Source organism: Tamandua tetradactyla, chromosome 1 (genome assembly GCF_023851605.1).
Source record: "Tamandua tetradactyla isolate mTamTet1 chromosome 1, mTamTet1.pri, whole genome shotgun sequence".
In the NCBI taxonomy this organism is placed as follows: domain Eukaryota; kingdom Metazoa; phylum Chordata; class Mammalia; order Pilosa; family Myrmecophagidae; genus Tamandua; species Tamandua tetradactyla.
The window spans coordinates 107,419,326-107,441,215 of record NC_135327.1 but is presented as its reverse complement, the minus strand read 5'-3'; the positions used below and the strand labels follow the sequence as shown (position 1 = coordinate 107,441,215).

Below are 21,890 nucleotides of genomic sequence, written 5' to 3'. Positions count from 1 at the left end.
CACAATTCCCAGAACAAAGAGTCAGGGCCATTTTTCTAACTTCCACAGACCTTTGTGCCGGTGGCTCCCTTCTGCTTCTTCCCACTTTCTCTTTCCCAATAAGCCTATTAAGCTTTGACTATTGTCTCGTGTGGAATCCTTAACGACCCTGTGCCTAACAATGCACAGCACCTACTAGTATAAAGCTGCTTGACAGTCGCTGCGAGAGAAAAGTACATAAAATATATTCCTACCTTGGAAAAATTAATAATGCCAAAGAACTATTCAAAAAATAGTCCTTTGAGGAGGAGGAGGAGGGGGGAAACAACCCCAAAACGGTTAAGATAGGGACTCGAACAACATGAAAAGTACTATAGACCACAGCTATTCTGAGGCCAAAGACGTCAGTGGAGGCTGGGCAAAAAAGAGGTTGCATATCACACTAAATGTGAGATGAAATATGTAATGAAGAGATACACTGCTCTAGTTTTTTTGTTTTGTTTTGTTTTGTTTTTTAGGCAGAATATGGGGTGAACAGTAGCTAAACCGTTCCCCTGCCTATGCCACACCTTCTCACAACTTTTCCAAGTGTAGGTAGTGACCTCCGGGTCTACCCATCCCCGTGGTATCACTCACCTTTGCTCATCTCAGCCAGTCTCGTTCTGGCGAAGGAGAGGGAAACATTGAGACCCCACCACCACCGCACACACAGTGTATCCAATTCAGTCTTAATTTGTCCCAAGCTAGGACTCTAGAACTTTGAGCGACTAAATCTCTGACAAGGCAAGGGTATGCTCAGACATGGAGATAAGCGCAGATGGCTTTTCCATTCAATTGGTCTGCTGGGATAGGAGGCACTGCCAGAGACTTTCCCTGACAGCATTCAGTGTTTTGTTGGGCAAAATTAAAGTTGACTAAGATTGAATTACTAAATTTAAAGGATATACATAAGTTCTGAGCCATGGTGGGGAGGGGATGTCTCCAGGTAGGTGACTTTTTTTGGCATTCCTTTCTGCACGTTCCTCCCTAATGAAGTGTGTGCCATTTGAGGCTTGGGTTGCTGAAGCTCAGCTCTACTTTTAGTCACCCAGTGAGAACCTGTAGGCAGTGAAGTGACTTTAACTATCTTTGATTTCTATTGATTGAACCTATTTTGGCTGATCTTGAGTGTTTTTATGTGTCCGATAGTCCTATTGGTGAATGAACCAAATAACTTTTCAATTAGAAGTCAAGTTAGAAAAAAAATAACCTCATCTTGAACCGTCCCAAAAGGATTTATTTTTTTAAAAAGCATAGCTCACAATGGCAGTATACAATATTGTTTTCACACAAGTATACTTGGAAACAAATAAAAAAACAGCTATCATAACAATAGATCATCTAATCAGAATATAGACCAGTGTTTCTGTATTCTCCAAAGTCTGAGAGCCTCTGATGTCCAAATCTCAAGGCCTCACACAGAGGGAAGATTTTACAGATTTTTTTTTCTTTACAATTCAGTCTTCAGCAATTTGAGTGCTTTCTTCATGTTGTCATAAACTAATGGGAGAAAAATTTAAGAGACAAGATGTCACCAGTAATTATATTAACAGCTAAAGTCAAACCCCAAACATGGGTACTACATTTATTCTTAAAGGGTTCCTTTTTTTTTTGTAAAATGATTTGAAGTGACTTTTGTTACAATTCAACATATTCTATACTTCCCAACTCTTCCCTCTCCACTCCCCACTTTTAAAAGTAGTAGCCCTTTATAAATTCCAGTGACATATAAATAATTTTGACTAATTTAGAAGTAAATTTTAAATACCTGTTAGATGTTTATAGCTAGACAAATTATTTTGAAAGGAGGTGGAAATACTAATGAATAATAGAAACCAAGTGTTTTCCACATGAACTCGAATCATCACAAAAGTTCGATTAGTATTTGATTTTATAGGACAGGCACAGAGGGGTTGAGTAGCTTGCTCAAGGTTATACAGTTAATATGTGATGGTGTTTCAGAGCCCAAACTCTAGATGACTATTCTTTCTACAGCAGCTCATGAAAACGAGGTATATGATCATCTACGATGCTCATGTGACAGAAGGGACTGAGTAGCTACTACTTCCTGCAAATATTTATTAAATGCCTGTTCTACTAGGCACTGTGATAGAACCTGTACAGGTTACCCCCCTTTAAGGAGTCCAAAGTCTTAAGGTACATGCTGTTGTCTTGAGAATGGCAAGTACTTGTGCTCCCTCTGATCCTTCCAGCAGCTGCTGCAGACTGCTAAGAGAAAACGATCTTTCCTGCTTCCAAGACACAACCTCACAGTCCTTCCCACATAGGTCAGCAGTAACCAGAAAGCCCGAGAGAACTTTCTGCGATGATGAAGAATTCAGTGCCTGTGCACTGAACACATGAAATGTGATGTGTGTGATTAAGGAAATAAATGTTTAAATTTAGCAGATTTTATTTAAACAAATTGTCACATGTAGCTTATGACTGCCAAAGGCAGTCACTACTGATTGATCAGAATTGGTTCCTAGGATGAAACTTAATTTTACTTCCAGAAGGACTAATCAGATGTCACATTTAGGGACAGCTTCCTATTTAGGTATCTTGTCTGCCTTATGTCTCCAATAGTTCTTTCCTTCATTTTTTCCTATTGATCTTTAAAATGGAACTTGAACTCAACTTAAATCAACTCCAGTGAACTAAACTAAGTTACTTCACTTTTGTTATTTGGAACAAATTTTAAAAACATAGTATGCACATTGACACAACTATTGTGTTCATTTTTTTGGTAGAAGGAATTAGTGTTTAAGAGAAAACAGAAAAGGCAGTGACTGTTATGTAAGGTCATAGAATCCTCTTGAAAGAAGATACCTAATCTAAATAAATAATTCATCTTCTGGGCTTTTTGATCTGGGAAAACAGAGGTGGAGCATGAATGTGCTTTGCCCAAGGGCAGGGCTATTTAGGGTCAAACTGGTTCCCCGGTGTCCCAGAGTAGAGCTTCCTGTCACCTCAGCATGTTCACAGGAGGTAACACTTACGTAGAGCTGTATCTGAAGGTTCATAGGCATAGAGACGATTAGAATATCTCCCAGTGATGTCAGCTCTAACTGTCAGGGACGGGTCTGCAGAGACAAAACAAAAGGGAGTGGAGTGCTTTGTTTCCAAGTAGCGCCTGTGACATGGTGAGGCTGGGTGCAGCCGTTTCCTGTGATGGACACAGCATGGGTGCCACCAGGAAACAGTTCCGCTCCATCTGCTCAGCTCTACCCAGTAGCTGCAGCAAGAAAGCATTCAACAGCTGCACAGTGCTATTTCGGAAAAGAGGTCACGGACCCTGCCGCTGTCCGATCTACAGCATCCTGAAAACAGAATGGTTGGCATTTTTGAGGTGGCTTTTTGTTTTTCAATGAAACCATCAGCAACTTCTATTACAGCGATATTTTAAATTCTTGAAATGAGTATATTGTTGTTGAAATGTGTTACCAAGAGCAACCTAGATGATTAGCAACCTCCACCTGAGGCTGGTGCTCACAACAAAATGTTTTTTTTTAATGAATTAAAGAACGCAAGCTCCTCGGAACAACAAAGGGCAAACAAGCATGCAGTGTGCCACTCCTTATTTTCTATTTTACTGCTAAACAGCTGCATTTTAAATAAAGAGATGGAATAAGGAATAATCTTCTCTTACACATCTATCCTTGTAGTTCTATCCACTTTTTCATGTTTATATTTAACATTGTTATCTAATTAATGAGAAAAAAAAGTATTTTAAAATAAGGGGCATCCAAAGGGGAGTCACCCAGATGTGGAGGGATCTAGAAGTTTGTCTTAGAGATGCTTGGAGGAGCCTAAGAGCCTACGCTCCTGACAATGGGATGAAGGTACAGGTAAGCACAATCTGCAGACAGGCGAAGTTTGTCACCGGTACTTGAGTGGACAATCTGGCATTTCAGAATGGGAGACCAGAACGAATAGATGTGCATTACCATAAGCAGACAGTCATTTGTTCAACAAGTACTTAAGACCTACATACTGCTGCTGGGTATAGAGGCTACAAAAGCATAATCTCATGTTTGTAAGGAACCAGCATTAAAAAGACTTTTTAATACCCGGTCCACGGTTTACTATCCTGGCTTCACATTGGAACCACCTGGAGACTTTTAAAAACTACTGAGTCTGTGTCCCACCCAGTGAGATTCTGCTTTAATTGGTTTGAGGTGTGGCCTGGCCAAGGCACTGCAAAATCCCCCAGGTGGTTCGCATGTGCAGCCCGCGTGGAGACCTGCCCAGCCCGAGCAAGCCGCCTCACCTCGGAGTTGGTGCTTTGGACTGAAGGTATGGGATGTGGGTTAAAATGCCCTCAGACAAGAACACTGTCAAAAGAATTCCTGCCCAGGGCAAAGCTGGGTATCTTTCAAGGTCCCGTTCAATTTTTCTGGATCGTGACATATGTATAAAATGAGCGAGGGCTCTACTTCAGACTTCCTCCTTTTTTTCTTTTCACTTGTTTTTCTCTCCCGTTTTATACATTTAATGTAAACTTTGGTGAATGACATAGGTGGCCACTTCAGGAGGGTGAGTTCTGCTATGTGCTGGATTTAATTAGGGATTGTTTTTAAATCAGTATGACTTTTATCCATCGCCATCCAATCATTCAATGAGTACTTATTGAGAACATAGTGCAGCATCATGCCGGGGATGTGGTGGGTGGAAACATCCAGCCCTTGCCCTCATGGAGCTCAGATTCTCAAGGGTGAGATATTTATTAAATAATCACTCAATAAATGCAAAATTATATTTGAGGAAAGTGTACCAATGAGAGGACGTGGCACTACAGAGCATATGGTGAGGACTTGACCCGGTCAGTGAGTGGGGCGCTAAGTGGGTGACATGGGGGTCGGGGTGGGGAGACGCAGGAAAAGCCTTCCAGCAGAAGGAACAGAATATGGAAGCTACCAGTGGCAGAGGAGAGCATGGCTCCTTTGTTTTTGTTTTGTTTTCCAGCTCATATTTCTAACTTTCCTAAAATTACTTATCCAATAACAACTAATGTGTTTTCTAACACATTGGTTGAAACGTGGCCTGATTAAAAAGAAATATTTGCAGACCTGATGTATTCATGAAAATGATCAACAGTCAACAGGATGTTTCTCCCTCAAATGTATTTGTGGCAGAGAATGAAACATTAAAATTAGTAGATGAAGATAACACGGTAACCACGAAAATAGGTAGAAGCTCACATTCTCTGATGAGAATATGTTATTAAACAAAGAAAAGTTATACCTCTTGCTAGAGCTTACTAGTGATGGGTGGGGCCAGGTTAGGGTGGGAGAACCCAGGGCAGGACAAGATGTGCATGTGTGAGCTTGTGTTCCATCTCGTGGACACTTTCACTTACCAACAAACAAAATCCTGGGTACATACTGGCCATCTGGTGAAAGGTGCTTGTCAGTTGTTTCATACTATGATTAAAACAGAAATGGCAGCTTTTAGTTTGTTAATTTCAGTTAAATTCAAACTTAATATAAGAAATGTGTCCATTACTAGGTCAGGTATCTCAAGATACCTTAAGGTACGTATTTTCTGCATTGAATTGATAGTATAGGTGGGGAGACAAGTTACAAGCCAGAATTAAGAAATAAAAGCAGAATGTGAAGTAAAGGGCTGAATGTATGTTCAAAGAATGTATAGGCAAAGAATGAAGATGTTCAAGAGGAAAGAATTTCAAGGGAGCTACAGGCTTTGGGGATGAGATCTTGGACAAGGTGGGGAGGAGACGGATTAATGAAAAAAGCTGAAGTTATTTTTGGAGAAATTATTGAAACAAACCCAGGACAATCTTGATAGAAAGTCACCTAACATCATTTCTTTCTTTATCATTTTATTTATTTAGCCAGATATAGCCCTTGTCTTTAATTAATGCACAATCTATTGGGAAGATACACACAAGAAAGCTAGTATTGAGGACCCGGTGGCTGAGATGTTATGACAGAGGATAAGTGGGTGCAGGGGGGCACCCAGAGCAGGACATTGAGCCAATCTGCAGGCTCAGGTAGGGCTTTCTGAAGTGAGTAATGAGCAATCTTAGAAAATCAGAAAACCAATAGAAATCAATTCCGTGGAATGGGAGAAGGCCACTCCAGGCAGGGGAAAGAGTTTGTGGAGAGGCACAGCGAGGAAAGGCATGGTTCTCTCTGGTATGTCCAAATGTCTAGGAAGGACTGAGGTGTGGATATGCATGTGGAGAGTGGTAGAGAGGTGCCTGCGAGCTCCTGCAGGAGCCGGCTGGCAGGTGGCCTTGCATGCCATGCCACAGTGTTCTCAATTGTTCAGAAATAGATGAGAGCGACTGAAGGGATGTGAGAGTACGAGTGCCCCAACCTGGTCTTTTGAGCTAATATCCTGAGAGCCACGTGGTGATTAGAAGGAGTTTATCTTGTAGGCAGGGAGCCATGTAGTAATATAGCAGTATACCAGGCAGAAGTGAACAAGACTGACACTAAACTAGTGGGCCTGAGTCTATAAAGACGTGTCTTCTAGCATAAGGTCACTTTGAATGAAATGGAGAATAGAGAAAGAAGAGCTACTTGAAAAACCTGGGGCATAGTGATAAACTCAGTGTTGAAAATGCTGAGTTTAAGTTCATTATGGGGTACCTGGAACATGGTCAGATACACAGATTTTGTTGTCGAGTGCTTGGGTGAGATGTGGGAATTGGGAGCATGTAGATATTGACTAGAGGCCCGATGCAGATAACGTTGCTAAGTGAGAGTATAAACTCTAAAGAGAAATGGCTTGAGGACAGATTCTCAGAATCACTAACATTAAGGGAGGAAGAAGGAAGAGGAGCCTGTGGGAGGTGGGTAAGGAAGTAGACTGCTGTTGCAGATTGTTCTTTGGGAAGCCAAGCTGTGAACAGGCAGGGGAGAATGAGAGCCTGGGAGAGAGGGGGTGAGAGGATAACTTGAAGAGATATTTGATTAACTAGAACTGGTTTGTTTTGTTTTTAGAAGATAGAATCTGTTCATACACTTAGTAAAAGGAAACTGGCACAGAAACCAAGCTGAGATTCAGAAGGGGTGGTAGCAGTGAAGTAAGAGTGTGAGGCTAAAGCACAAGGGGCTTGATTAAATTTGGACAGCCAGAGAGCTCTCTTCTACAGAGAGAGAGAGTACAAGGAGTGAGAAAGGGTGTGGGGCTGCCAGAACTGGAGGAGGGACACAGGGAATTTGCATACTGGAGTAGTTTGCAAAACCAAAAACCTTCTAATTATTAGAGCACTAGAAAAAATCCTGGGTGTATTTTCCAGAAAACTTAAAATTGTTCATTATAAATAAAAACATAGACATACATGATAGATTGCAGAGAGGAAAGATATTTGATTAATCTACGAGATGGGATATTTGGAACAGATCCTAATTAATGCACTATGACTATGATGTGCATGAAAAATTATCCATTTCAGATCATGAAACATAGGAAAAATGTCAGCAATGATGAAAAGTGAACTTACAACTAGATTGAGGAGGACAAACTGCTCTGCCAATTTCTGGATTTCTTTGTTTTCGGCAAATACTTTCTTTAAAGCTATAACATAATGAAAACTCATTAAGCACCTGTGTCATGTCATCATTGGTTTAAACCATTGTTCTCTGTTATGGATAAACTTGAACAAAATTTTTAAAGCAGTATTTGACCTTGCACTTTCAGCAAATGATCATGAATAATATCTATGCCATTGACTATCTGCTTTTTTCCATTCGCACAATTCATTCATTAATTCATTTATTTAACCTTTCTTTTTCAATCCATTTTTGTCAAGTGGCTATATGTGATAGGCATACTTCTATGCAGTAGGGATAGAGCAGTGGAAAAAAAAAAAGCCAATGTGCTTTCTTCTAGAATTCAAAAACTTGTGTGGGAGACAGAGCAGAAACAAGTAAGCCAATAACTTCAGGTGGATATATGTTCTCTGAAGAAAAATAAAGTGAGATGAGGGATTTGTGAGCACTGGGGTCCTCAGGGAAGACCTCTCTGAGGAGGTGTCATTGAAGTGGTAGATCCAGTCTCAAGTTTGGGGGGTAAGTCACTCTAGCCAGAGGGAACTGCAAGTGCATTAACCCTGCAGTGGGAATGAGGTATAGCCCACAGGCCAGGATGGATGGAGTGGAGAGAGCAAGAGAGAGGGAAGGAAGGACAGCCAGGGACCACATCAGGTAGGTCACAGTCAGGAACTTGGATTTAATTTAACCTGTGATGAGAAGCCCCGTAAGCATGTGAGTGATAGGATCAGGTTTATGTTTGCAGCCTCATTCTGGCTTCTGTGTGGAGAATTAAGTATGGACAGACCACTTAGATGGGTATACAGTACCGTGGGCACCACGTGAGTTGGCTTGGAGCGGGGCAGTGGCAATGAGGCCACAGGAAGTGGTTGGATTTTAGGAGGACCAGCTATATAATATATATTTGCACCCCTTGTTCAAATAATAAGCATTTTAAGACAGCAGCAGCAGAGCATGGAGTCAAACAGGGCCCTCCTATGTGCGGGGCCCTTCATTGGCCACCACTTTAGGATGTATTTTGAAGGTAAAGCCAGAGTAGAAGATGAAGCCTGGAGCCTGTTTTTCAAATGTGTTCTAATGGTTAGTGAAAATATCCAAATTTTCTTTTAAATAGGTCTTAACTACCTAAAATATTCTTTTTTATTCAACTGAGCTGGGTGCAAAGGATCCAAATCTTGCCCGTCAAGCTAAATGCCTGCAAAATAAACCATATGTTGATGAATGAATTACCTTGGCTGTGGGGGCATTCATCCAAGTGGTGAATAATCATCAAAGGTTTGTTGCTTTATAAAAGAGACAAAGAGATGGAAGAATTTATAATTTCATGTATAGCTTAAATATCACTAGATGGTGCTCTTGAGAGCTTTTAAGAGACCTCTATATGACTCTTGTCTTTACCTTGTTTTGGATTTGTATAAAGCTTCTTCGTATGTCTGAGTCCAGATGAGTTGATCACCCCAACCTAGAAAAAAATGAACCAGTATATTTGAAACTATTATAATTTCAAAACCAAAGCTGTTGAAATGCATGATGAAGTCTGGGATAAATTTATATGTGATATGAAAGAAGCATAAACACCTCTGAAAGCATAATACTTAAAAGCTAGAATAGATGTAAAGATTTTGAACCAAAATATGGTCAGCACATAAGTCTCAGCACTGACATTTAGGAAGCCTTTTTCCTATTAAGTAGCAACTAGAAGCCAAGAAGAAGCTGATTCCCACCTCGGGAGAGAGTCTGGGGCAGTTTGGGCTGAGATTCCTTGGTGTCCTTTTTAGCTCCAGGTTTGACAGTTGTATCTTTGGCCAGAGTATAGGAGAGAGCCACAAGGAGCAAAAATGCTGACACTGAAATCTTCTCCATTGTAAACCTAATATGGAAGACAGAGAGATAAGAAGCCAATAAAACAAAAAAGAATTAGTGGTCTTCATGTTTTCAGATTTGTTCCCACAACAGATAAAACAGGAACTGAGCTCTGTGAGCCTGTGCTAGGCTGACGATTTCTCAAAGAAGATAGGTGTGCCTGCCTGTCAACTCTCTAAATAGATAAAAGATAGAACTGTATATAGAGAGATATATGTATATGCTCATATAGCTAAGCGAATTTATATCTAAATTTATATTAAAAAAATAGTACTGGAAGGTACCTTAAGGATTACCTATTTTTCTCAATTCATAGATAAAGAATCTGAAATTCAGAGAGGCAAAAGACTTGTGCAATGGGTCTAAAACCAAGGCTCCTTGATCTTGCAGTTTTGCAGTGCTGGCTTCTATTTTCCTGCCCTGAAACAATTACCCAAAGCACATACACTTCTTTTACCTTTAGTCAAAATGGGGACATTGCCGTTGAAGAATGAGAATGGAGTAAAATGACTGCTTGTTTAATTTAGAACCTGCTAGCTTTGCCACTTAACTGAAAACATGTCTCCTCACAACTTTCTTCTGAGTGTATTTCTACTCAAACTCTATATATTAACTCTGAATTGAGTAAAACACACCAAGCAAGTTTTTCTCAGCAATATAATTCTTGGATAGAAGGATGGTGGTAGGCGTGTGCTGTAATGCACACAATTATTCTATGGGTTCAGAGAATAAACCTGTCTGTTAAATTCTTTTTTTCCCTTTCTCATACACACAGTTAATCCTTAGGGAAAGTTCCATTCCTGCTGACGCACATGCCTATGATCAGGGAGTGAGCTAGCTAGCAAAGTGAGTGGTACTGGGCAATCACTAAGGTTATCTGGAGGGTGGGGGAAGAATAACATGGGAGGCTGGAGATTGGACATTCTGGTAAAGCCAAAAAGTGAAACTGCTTAAAAAGAGGTATGCAACAACACCTAACTGTAACATTGCGGTAGGGTGTGAATTAAATCAAACAGGAAACAGGATGAACTCTCATTGCTTAGTGATTTTAAGGGAGAAAGTTTCTCATGATCCAATAGATTGAGTGGGACATTTGCTAAACATATAGCTGGTTAAAAAAAAGTCCTTGCTAAGCTACCAAATCCAGGTGACACCTTGTATTAAACTGTCCAATTATAATTCAAGTCACGGTATGTAGCCACATATCTTAGTCCAAAATGGTATAAACAAAAAGCAAAGAGACACTTTGTTAATTTACTACACCCATAAATACATGGAGATGCCAGTAACAAATTTTGTCTCCCAATAGTCTATGGAAACAACTCAAATGTACCACGGTTCAATAATACCCAGTTTTCTTAGTATGAAGACTACTGTTTAATGTTAAGAAAAAAAAAATTAAGAACTTCATGTAAAAATAATTGTACATTTGGAATACTAGTTGATTAAAAAAGATATCATGGTATTGTACTACTTTGAATTTATCAACAAACATTTGATTTTGTATTTTATTTATAACAGCATCTATATATATTTGAAAACTTAATAAATTGGTGATGAATCCTTTTATTTTTTCAGTCCTCATTATGACAGTTCTCGTGCAACGGCTAATAAGACCCCTTGCAAAAGTTCATAGATTGAAACTATTGATATATTACATGCGTTTTATGGCAGGAGTCCTCATTGAAGCCTAAACTAACTCCTGCTTTGCAAACGCCATGCTTTAAAGTGACTGAGTTTTACTCTACCGAGTTTTCATAATCTGATCAGACTGCTCTGCAAACTCCGCAAATGAACATGCCGGAAACAGTATGCTAACCATGGAAGATATTGATAAGTTGGACACACACAACATCTATGAAACCAGGACTTTTTGCTTGTCACTATATCTCCAGTTTTTTATTTTTAGCAAGGAATGGAGTTGCAAGAAGTTTCAGTGTCCCTGTTCATAAATGCTCCTGTAAAGCAACCAGCTCTCTCTTTGGACAGACACTTTTATGCATTTATATATTGAGGAAGGAGGGATACCTTTACCCTGACAGGGAAAGAAAACTCTTTCCCAATTAGAACTGATAGATTCCAAGTGGGCAGCTGAGCCGAGGCCTCACAGTTGAGGAGTCGGTGGCCTTTGCCTTAGTCAGTGGGAGAGAAGCTGGGCATTTGATAGTGACTGAGGCCCCATTAAGTGAGATGGAAATCCATGGATGAGCTGGCGCTTTTCCAAGCTTGAAACCTCTTAAACCTCCAGCTTTCTAAAGAAGAAAGAGCTCCTTTGAAACAGCTCGGGAACATAACACTCTGCCATCTATAGCCAAAGGCCCCAGAAAAGCTTTTGGTGGAAATGCCATCGTTTGTTCCCTAAATTCCACTGCCCTGGGAACTCCCTTTCTTTTCTCTCCCTGATGATTGCCTGAAACTTTACACAGCAATTGGAGGCCAAAGCTCACTCTAGCAAGTTCCTTTTCAAAGCCATTGTCAGGAGTCTTACCTGGATTTCTCCGCCCCCTACTTGGAGCGAGCCTGCCAGGACGGGTCCAAGCTTCAGTGTGTATCCCCGTAGCCCGAGCTTCTATTTATACACCGGAGCGCACCTCAATCCCACCCACGGATCCTGGATTTACATGCTGCTACCTCAGAAACGAAACTTCCTTCTCCCAAAATATTGTCTTCCCTGGCTTAAAGAGTTCTATGTTTGCAGTATCAAAAAGCAAAATGCATGCTGTACAGTATTTTGTACGGTATTTATGTTTTTAACTGTTTGTGAAAGTATATTGCAAAAAGCTTTGGAAAAGATGGGCAAAATGCCAAATCCAGGCAAGCTTTAAATGAAGGCATTTGATTTGCCTGGAGGCTGATTTGTCTTTAGGTGATTGGATGGAGTTTGTGGTCTGTAGACTTTTTTTCCTCCTCCTTGGACAGATTGCCTTTATTTAGCTGAACACACAGGAGATGAATCACAATTCTAACCCCTACAGTGATATGCCCTGCAGTATTCCATTACAGTACAAATTATCTTCCACAGTATACTTCCCGCCTTCTGGTAAACAAAATGCATACTCATACAAAAAGTACTTTTTTGAAAAAAACAAGTCAAGCACATAAAATATTTCAAAACTGAGGAAGTTATTGAAAAAAAGATACCCTAGCACCATGAGCTCTTAACAGTTACTGTTGACTATATGAAGCAAGCTCCCCATGAAGAGTTCAAAGACGTTTCACAGATATTTTCTCATTTAATAGCAAACTTTGCTGTGAGGGACACAGGACTCCATCTACCCAGTTTTCAGAACTAGAAACTAAGGTCTACAACTATTTTTTTTCACTCAAGACTATGTAATTACTCACTGAGAATTTCTTGTCAGAAAATTTCAAGCCTGTGTTTTGCTCATGAAGCTATGTGCAATCCTCAAAAGCTCAAAAGGAAGAAATCATTAACAGAAATTTAACCGAGAGGCAAGCCCTAAAAAAATCACTTTGAAATAGTTAAGATCATAACATTTCAAAATACCTTAAGGATCTATTTTTTCTTCACTACAGCCTTAAATACTCTAGGCCAAATAGTGATTTCCAGAATATCCAACTCTAAATGATTTCGTCCAACTCTAAATGATTTTATAGTCAAAATTTCTTTAGGAGTTTGAAAACAGTGATTTGAGCTGAACTCTTAAAACTGGAAAGGTCCTTATACAGTCTCTTTGTCTATTTAGCTTTTAGAATATTAAATTCAACCCCCTCATTTTGCTTATGAAAAGGCGGAAAAAGTCAAAAGATTAAATGACTTGCTTTTGGAGGTTCCTCAACTAGATTGGGGCAGAGCTAGGACCAATGCCTTGACAGAGGTAGAGGAGTTTGTGTTTTTTTTTTAATATGCTATTAAATTTCCTTACTTTCATCAGTGATGACTTATCAGTTTTGAGGATTTCCCTGATACTGTAAGAAATCTGTTGTTTCAGATATTTTTTACTCACTTTTTCCTGGGTGGGATTTAATAATGTGATAATGTGAAATTTGAGGAATAATATCAATGACTCTGAAAATGACCCTATATTAAGTGGATTTTATACCCTTATGTTTTAGACATTTGTGTCCTTTATTGTTTTGGAGGCTTTTATTCCAGCATATTTTTAAGCTATTTCCTATTTTGAGTAAAATGTGGAAACTCACAATAGTTAGCATTTATTGAGTATCCAGTATGAATTAGGTACTCCACTAAATATTTAACTAAATGAAATATTTTATGTATTCATTTAATTATTCATTGATTCAGCAAATAACAAATTTTTTTTTTACATGGGCAGGCATCGGGAATCAAACCCGGGTCTCCACTATGGCAGGCAAGAAGTCTACCCGCTAAGCCGCCATGTGGCCTGCCCAGCAAATATCAAATATTATGCAGCAAATATTATGCCAGTATTACATATATAAAGATAAAAAAAGATATGGTCAATTATTGAGGTAGCCAGACACATTAGATGATTGCAATTCAGTGTGATAAAACTACGCTATAGGGAAACAAAGAAGTTTAAGATATTTCCTACCTTAGGTTACTTACAGTCTTGATTAAAGTAAGACAGAGCCGTACTAAAAGTTAACCATCTACATGAGATAGCATGTTTTAAGGGACAGATGACTGGTATAGACCCCAGGTATTTTTTTCAGAGGAGGTAGATTGCCGTCTCACTAGAATACTCAAATTTGGTGGTAGAAAGCAAGATTTCTAGAAGGAGAAAGTGATGTGGAATTTGTAAAATATGTTTGTGGGAAGGTAATAGACCATCCTAGTTGGAGTGAGACTCTTCTGGGGAGCTCACAGAGAACATGGTAGAAAGCTATTTGGAGCTATTTGCCTGTGATCTTTTTTCCCCCACAATATTTTTATTGTAAACAACAAACATATAAGCATTCTTGACATACAAACATTCTTGACATGGTTACAATTGATAGCTCACAATTATTACGTAGTTGTGTCTTCATCACGATGATCATTTTTTTTTTTTAACATTTGCATCTCTCCAGCAAAAGAAATAAGAAAGAAAACAGAAAACTCATACATGCCATACCCCTTACCCCTCCCTCTCACTGACCACTAGTATTTCAATCTACTCAATTTATTTTAACCTTTGTTTCTCCTATTATTTGTTTGTTTCTTATCCATATTTTTTACTCGTCTGTCCATACTGTATATAAAAGGAGCAACAGACACAAGCTTTTCACAATCATTCAGTCACACTGTAAAAGCTGTATCATTATACAATCATCTTCAAGAAACATGGCTACTGGAACACAGCTCTACAGTTTCAGGTACTTCCCTCCAGCGCCTCTAATACACCATAAACTAAAAAGGGGATATCTGTGTAATGCATAAGAATGACCTTCAGGATAACCTCTTGACTCTGTTTGAAAACTCTTAGTCACTGACACTTTTTGTCTCCTCTCCTCCCCTTTTCAGTCAAGAAGGTGTTCGCAATCCCCTGATGCTGAGTCCCAGCTCATTCTGGGATTTTTGTCCCATGTTTCCAGGGAGGTTTATACCCTGGGAGTCATGTCCCACGTAGCAGGGAGGGCAGGAAGTTCACCTGCTGAGTTGGCTTAGAGAGGCCAAATCTGAGCAACAAAAGAGGTTCTCCAGGGGAGACTCTTAGGCCTCATTTTAAGTAGGCTTAGCCCATCCTATTTGCCTGTGCTCTTGAATGCCATCCTAAGGAGCTTAGCCTTCACCCTCCAGAGGAAGTGTCCCACGTGGTTAGGGGTAGCACGCTGCAGATTCAAGAAGCTTACAGTTCAAATCTAGCTTCATAACTGTTACTTTGCTGCCCCAGGCAGGTTACTTAATCTCTCTGAGTATTAATTTTATCATCAGCAAAGAGGGGATGGCAAGGCTGACTTTATAGGGCCTGTAGAAAGATTATTTAAGATGATTCGGGTATAGTGATTAGAATGGTACATACTATTTGATGTAAGCACTCAAAAATATTTTTACAGAATGTATCACTTGCTTGTCAGTATTACAGTCATTTGGGTCTCAGTCTACTAACTCCTTGACAGAAGAATCCTTGTTTGAATCCTCTCTGATTAAACACATTGTAAGACTTACATTTTTTTTTTTTCACATGTGTAGGCACCAGGAATCGAACCCGGGTCTCTGGCATGGCAGGCGAGAATTCTGCCACTGAGCCTGTCCAAGCCTAAGACTTAAGATTTTATTTATTTATTTATTTTTAAATAATTTTTTAATAATTAAAAAAATACAAGAAAGAAATGCAAACATCCTTAATATATGCTTATTCTGTTCTATATATATAATCAGTAATTCACAATATCATCACATAGTTGCATATTCATCATTATGATCATTTCTTAGAAGACTTAAGCTTTTAACATATATTTACTGGAAAATTTAATCCATTATAACTTCATCTGGTTTTGTTACTTTATAAATAAGGAAATACACTCACTTGAGTAGTCATACTTAACCCAAAGACAGAAAACTATCAAGAGTAGAGAGGGCCAAATAATCCTCCATAATTTCTGACAATGAATCCAATATTTTCTCTGGTCCACCAAAGTGCCCCAGTGACGTCAGGAAGTAATATGATAAACCTGTAAGTAAATGTTAATCTCAAAAAACTGTGCTATGATGAGCCTTATACAGAGGAAACTGTGAATAACTTTTTTGTATTCAAGCACTTTGTCTCTAAAGGAGATTTTCAAAAACACATCTAACTGTAAACTAAGTTGATGAATAAATAAGCTTCCCCCAAACGCTAGTTTAGAGAAACAGATACACAAGGATCATTTTTTTGACACATAGGAAGAGACGATTGCTCTTTGAGTTTATGCTTAATATCTGAGGATGGCTTTTGTGCACAGAAATAATTATTTCTTGGTTTTAATTTAGCGTATTAAAATTGAAACAATAAAACCCATGTCTTCCTAATTCTACAAGTTTAAGTTTAAGGCATGCATATTTAGTGTACTTGTATAAAGTTTAAAAAATACTTTATTTATGAAAACAGTTAAATGGTAAAAAAAATGAAAACAATCTATTTTACTTGTTGCATGATTCACTAAGGTCAACTTCAATACATTAAACAGCCCCTTTTATAAACTTTGTTAATGAAATGCCCTTAAACATTTTAAATACCTTTACAAATTTTATACCAGTATATCCTATTCTTTTATTTTTTTGCTTCATGGGCTGGGAATCTAACCCAAGTTTCTGGTATGGCAAGTGAGCATTCTGTCAGTGAAACACCCGTGTGCACCCTTATCCTATTCTCTTAAACATTTTAAATGCCTAATAGGGCAGATTTGCAAACACAATTAGCAATACCTTACTTTAGAGTAACTCTTATAACTCATAAAAATTACTTGATAATAATTCAAGGTCCATTAATTATTTGAATATTACTTACAAAAAATCAAATATCAAATACTTTTCAAATTAAATTTCTAATTCTAGGAACATTGTTAGTTCATATAAGAGAATATAACCTTCTCTTAAATCTTATAAATACTTTAAATTACAAACATATAAATAATTTTAAAACTTAACATAGGGGTCAATAGTAAAGATTTGCTCCATTCTTGTTTCTCTTCCCTGCAGGGGGAAGCAGATTTACTCCTCTGGTGAATCAGCTTTTGTGGATTTAAAGTTAGGGACCACAATATGGGTCTGTGGATGAAAATATGGCATTGATGCGTGATATTTGATGTCCTGCAATTATGCACCTCATATGGGAAAGTGCAGAACAGAAGGCTCAGCACAAACCTTGGCTGGCGATAATCTTCTGTTTAGAGGGCAAGGAAAAGAGGTGCTTACAAAGCACAAAAGAAGTAGAAAAGTATGAGGACATTTGGACAGTGCCATGTCCTGAATCTCAACCAACAAACCGTAGGTTGACAGCGAGCATCAAATGCATGTGAGAGAGTTTAAGAACAGAGAAGACTTCCAGAAGGCATAAGAATCTGAACCGTTTTCAAAGCTGTCTGGCTGTAGATACTTCGATAATACATCTGATTCTATAAAAAAATTAATTATCCTACAGGCCAAGAGATGTACAAGGGTCCCTAGCATGGCTGGGGGCAAAAATATCCTGCAGACAAGGCTATGGGGCAGCAGCTTAAACCAGGACCCAAAGGGACAGTGTGACAGGGACTCAGAGGTCCCTGACAGATGAGGCAAGTGATGACAGAGAGAGGAGACTGGAGACAGGAGCCACAGGAAGGGGCAGAGGCCCCCCAAATCAGCTGGAGAAAGAACACACCAGGATTTCACCAGCATCTGGGACCAGTAGAACCAGCTGTGTAGGTTGAATTGTGAGCCCCTACAAATTATGTTGCTGTCCTAACCTCTGTACCTATGAATGCAATCTTGGAATTAATGTGTTTATTGGTGTAATTAGTTAAAATGAGGTCATAGTGGATTAGCATGGGCTCTAATCTAATGAGGGGATGATTTGAAGAGACATGAGGGAGAAGGGCATGTGAAAGTGTAGGCAGAGATTGGAGTGATGCTGCTACAAGCCAAGGAATGCCAAGGATGCCAGAAAACGTGGGAAGCTAGGAAGAGGCAAGGTAGGATTCTTAGCTGGAGACTTTAGAAGGAACAAGGCCCTGTCAACATTTTGATTTGAAACTTTGAGTCTCCAGATCTGTGATACAATAAACTTCTGTTGTTTTAAGAAAAAAAAAAGCATAGAACTAAACATACACACGTGCGCACGCGTACACACACACACACACACACACACACATACACTGAGTGCATGTAAAACTGATAAAAATAAATTCCATGACTTGTACCAATGTTTAAAAAAAAAATCAGTTGCTCTAAGTCAAAGTTCACGAATGGTGGAGTGGGGACCTCTTGGGGTCATGAATAAGGTGACTATGCTTCCCTGTTTCCCAGGACAGTCTCAGTTTTTACCTGTTGCTGGGCATAATTGAAAACATTGCCTTTTAACTCCCCAAAGTACTGTGATTTGGACAATAAATTATATGGTCAAGATGACAATCTATGGGCTATGTAGTAAAAATGCACACATACATGGACACATAATTTTATGAAAAATTATTTCAGAGGTTGTTTATGTACTGTATCTAATCCAAGGATCCCTTTGAGATACCAATAGACCGCAGGTTGAAAAATCTTTCTCTAGTGTTCAAGTCTCTAGGACTAGTGGTTCTTAAGGAGCCTACAGCTGTAGAATTCAGCATTTAGCTTCTCTGTACTTGTTTTAGAGCACAATCTGATATTTCTCTTTGGCTATCAGACATTTTTATACCATGTACTAAACTGAGAAGAAGCCTAGTCTCAGAGCTAGGCAAGTCTTTTTGTTTCCCCACTGCCTGAAATCCTCACAGATCATGATGGACTTTCTAAGGAGGGAGGGATAAGAAGTTTTTAAATGTATCAACACCCTAAGTGGTTAAGTGGTTTGTCCGTGAGCTCCAATCTTTTTAGAAGATGGGCATTTATAAATAAACATTAACATTATTCATTTTTTATTTCAAAATAATTATCTCAGTCAATACTTAGAACTTCCCATGGAAGCTATGTGTTGCTAGTGAGTTGGATGGACTAGAAAAAGAGGCCATTTCAAAAAATATGTATCTGGATCTAGTAACTACCACAGCTGTATATGAAAGGAGGATTTCATATGCATTAAGGAGACGTGTCCTTAGCAGCTGGAGTCTGATCTAGAGTCAATATTGTTAGAAGACAAATACACTCTCTAGGGCGGGTCACTGAACAAGCAGCCATGCTGTCAGAAGCCGTCATTCCTCCTGAGGCATGCGAGTGCCTCCTTTAAAGCCTAATTCTAGCTTCTAAGATAGCTTTACTTTGACTTAAGTTCTGTGAAATTCCTTCTGATAATTTATTTTTTACCTTTGCTCCTATAAAATTATACCTTTTTTCTATGAAATGTAAATAGATTCGCTTGTGCTCATAATTAGAGTTTTCTATCTTATTATCTAGCCACCTGTATACTGAAATGGCAGGTGTTCTGGAAGAGCAGTGGTAAGTGGAGCCAAATGTGATATGGAAATTACATATATATTATATATCAATGCTACCACAGTCAGTGTAACTCCCAGGGTACCATATCATATAGTAGAACACTTCAAATTTTGTGATGTCTTTAACAGGCTAAAAAATCCATACATTTTATTATTTTGAATTCACAGCAGGAAAAAACACTTCACTATTCAACAAATAGGTTCTAAAGGAAAGCAGTATTACAATTTTCTCATCTGTCAAATAGTAATAAGTAACTTTCCAAGAGCTCAATTTTTGTATGTATAATTGAATATATTTCTTGGGAGATCAAAATATCTTTTCTGTGATCTATGATTCCAAACTTGCCTTTAGTAAATGTGTTTAATGTGTGTCTTTTATACCAATTGATTCTGCTATGTTGTTTCTCCAAAAGAAAAAATGAGTTCCAAAAGCCAGAATTTGGGTAATTTTGAGGTTTTCCTAAAAACTGCTGTGATTGTTATTTAAAGAAATACAATCACTTACTACTTTGGTAAACTGAAGTTTTTTGGAATCTTGCATTATCCAATTTGTATGTTTCATCTGTAAAGTTTAAGTACCAATAAAAGAAGAACACGTACTTAAATTCTCAATACTCTTCTGTTCATGTATGTTTCCAATATGACTCATTCTATAATAAATTTATTCTTATAGCTTTCAGCAATAGATCAGCCCAGAAAGTAAACAGAGAAGAAACTGGTCACATTTACTTTCTTCTTGATTTCTTTAAGACATCGTCATCATTTCAAGGCTTAGCTTTGCTGTGTCCACTACGTTGCATTTCCTTTAGTTTGTGCTTATAGCAAAAGATCACATTTGTCCATTATTTATAAGCTTGCAGACTTTACATGATGGGGGGAAATGTGTTCCAATTCAGTGAATATTTAGGATGTAATTTTAGAAGGGTGTCTTAATTACAGTTAAACCAGTTTTCTATTATTCTCATTTTATATTGCGCTGCCAAATATAAGGTCCTCTTAGTAGAAGTAATTCTATGCTAATTATTATACAATATGAACAATTTGATGAGTTTGGTGAATTTCCTTAGTTGCAAAGATGCCTTGGGGGATGTCTGAATTTATCTGGAGCATGAAATACAGATATTCTATGAGGAGATTTTCACACGGAATCATTTAGGTCACTTGTTCAAAGTATTAGAATTAGGACTAGGATGGTTTTGGTTTTTAAACACCAATCAATGCATAGGAAAATAATTTTTAAAAATTTCAAACAAATACATTGACATCTTATTCATGGTTTGATGATAATTCTCAGCCACTTCATTTCACTAGCCCTTCCCAAGCTCAGTTTATACTGCTCTTAAATGAACATCTTTATTTCTTCATGGTGCTATCAAAAGAATTTTATGTGACATGTCTAAATATCATTTACTGCTCTCATTAGTTTGGATAACTGGGATAAGTGATTTCTGAAAATGGGAAAAGGAAATAAAGCAGTAAGGCTTTGAAAATTATAAATTTATGAAAGCAAATGTTGATGCACATCTTAAATTTGTGGCTAATCAATATGGCTATGATTTAAAAAGTTTTATTATGGTACTAGTTTATGAAGCATGACATTCTCAAAATGTCATTGGCCACTTGTCTTACGTTCTATAGTCTCTTTATTCTTTGTAGTGAGTTGGTTGCCATGGTTAGAATGCTTTCCTTTCTGTGTCATTAATCAACTTTTATCATAAACTTATCTTGCATAATTTTGCCTATTACACTCATTAGGTAGGTTAGTATGACTGGACTATGGAAAAGTAGGTAAAAAGACCTAACATTATAGCTTTGGGATTATTAATCTAAGGCAAATTTTCAGGAAGAATTTTTTTCTACACAATAACCCTTCTAAGTAAAATCTGTATTGCTATTGATAATAGGTATTTGTCAAACCATTTCGAACATTCTACATTGCCAATTATTTTTTGGTAACACTGCTTCCCTTTGGACCAACAATGTTCTGAATTAGAGTAAACCAGAGACCATGTATGAAGTAATAAAGTTATTCTGACACATGCGATCCAAGAAAGATTAAAATTAAATAAGCCAAAGCATATCAATCATGCCAGAAAAAATAGTACGTCCTATGTTATCTTGTTACGTGGAACCACTATAGCTTTCAGTGAAACTAAAGATTGAAACTAGTTCATGAATTTAAAGTATGATCAGGGAACTTTGCACACTCCTCTGAGGTTTTGATTTTGTGGCCATTTTCTGTTTTTCTCCAGAGGAACAATTCAGGTTAGGCAATAATCCAACAAGGATTTATTAAACTCAGAAGAAGGAAGTTACCAAGGCAAAAGTGGTGCCCAGGGGGCCAGTGAGTTCACACTAGCTAATTGCCAGAATTATGGAGTGCTGGATAAACACAAAGAGTCTTGTATTTTACTTCTAACCACAGGTCATTGTCAAGATATGGCCACAGAATGCATTGTTTTA

At 38.2% G+C, this 21,890-nt stretch overlaps 1 protein-coding gene across 1 annotated transcript; it reads right to left on the bottom strand.

The window, feature by feature from the left end:
* Positions 1 to 1,234: 1,234 nt before the first annotated feature.
* AGR2 (anterior gradient 2, protein disulphide isomerase family member) lies at positions 1,235 to 12,058 on the bottom strand. The gene is made up of 8 exons (XM_077122353.1): positions 11,893 to 12,058; positions 9,266 to 9,411; positions 8,940 to 9,003; positions 8,772 to 8,824; positions 7,493 to 7,566; positions 5,378 to 5,441; positions 3,018 to 3,101; positions 1,235 to 1,518 (listed from the first exon to the last, which is right to left on the bottom strand). Exons 2-8 carry the CDS (start codon positions 9,402 to 9,404, stop codon positions 1,469 to 1,471), a joined length of 528 nt encoding a protein of 175 aa, XP_076978468.1. The 5' UTR covers positions 9,405 to 9,411; positions 11,893 to 12,058; the 3' UTR covers positions 1,235 to 1,468.
* Positions 12,059 to 21,890: the final 9,832 nt, after the last annotated feature.

What these genes read in the sequence shown, in the direction of transcription:
- AGR2 (XM_077122353.1), bottom strand. Translation starts at nt 9,404, where the DNA reads ATGGAGAAGATTTCAGTGTCAGCATTTTTGCTCCTTGTGGCTCTCTCC. An exon ending in TTATACAAATCCAAAACAAG is followed by an intron (nt 8,825 to 8,939) that starts GTAAAGACAAGA and finishes TCTTTTATAAAG; the next exon opens with CAACAAACCTTTGATGATTA. An exon ending in TGAATGCCCCCACAGCCAAG is followed by an intron (nt 7,567 to 8,771) that starts GTAATTCATTCA and finishes ATTATGTTATAG; the next exon opens with CTTTAAAGAAAGTATTTGCC.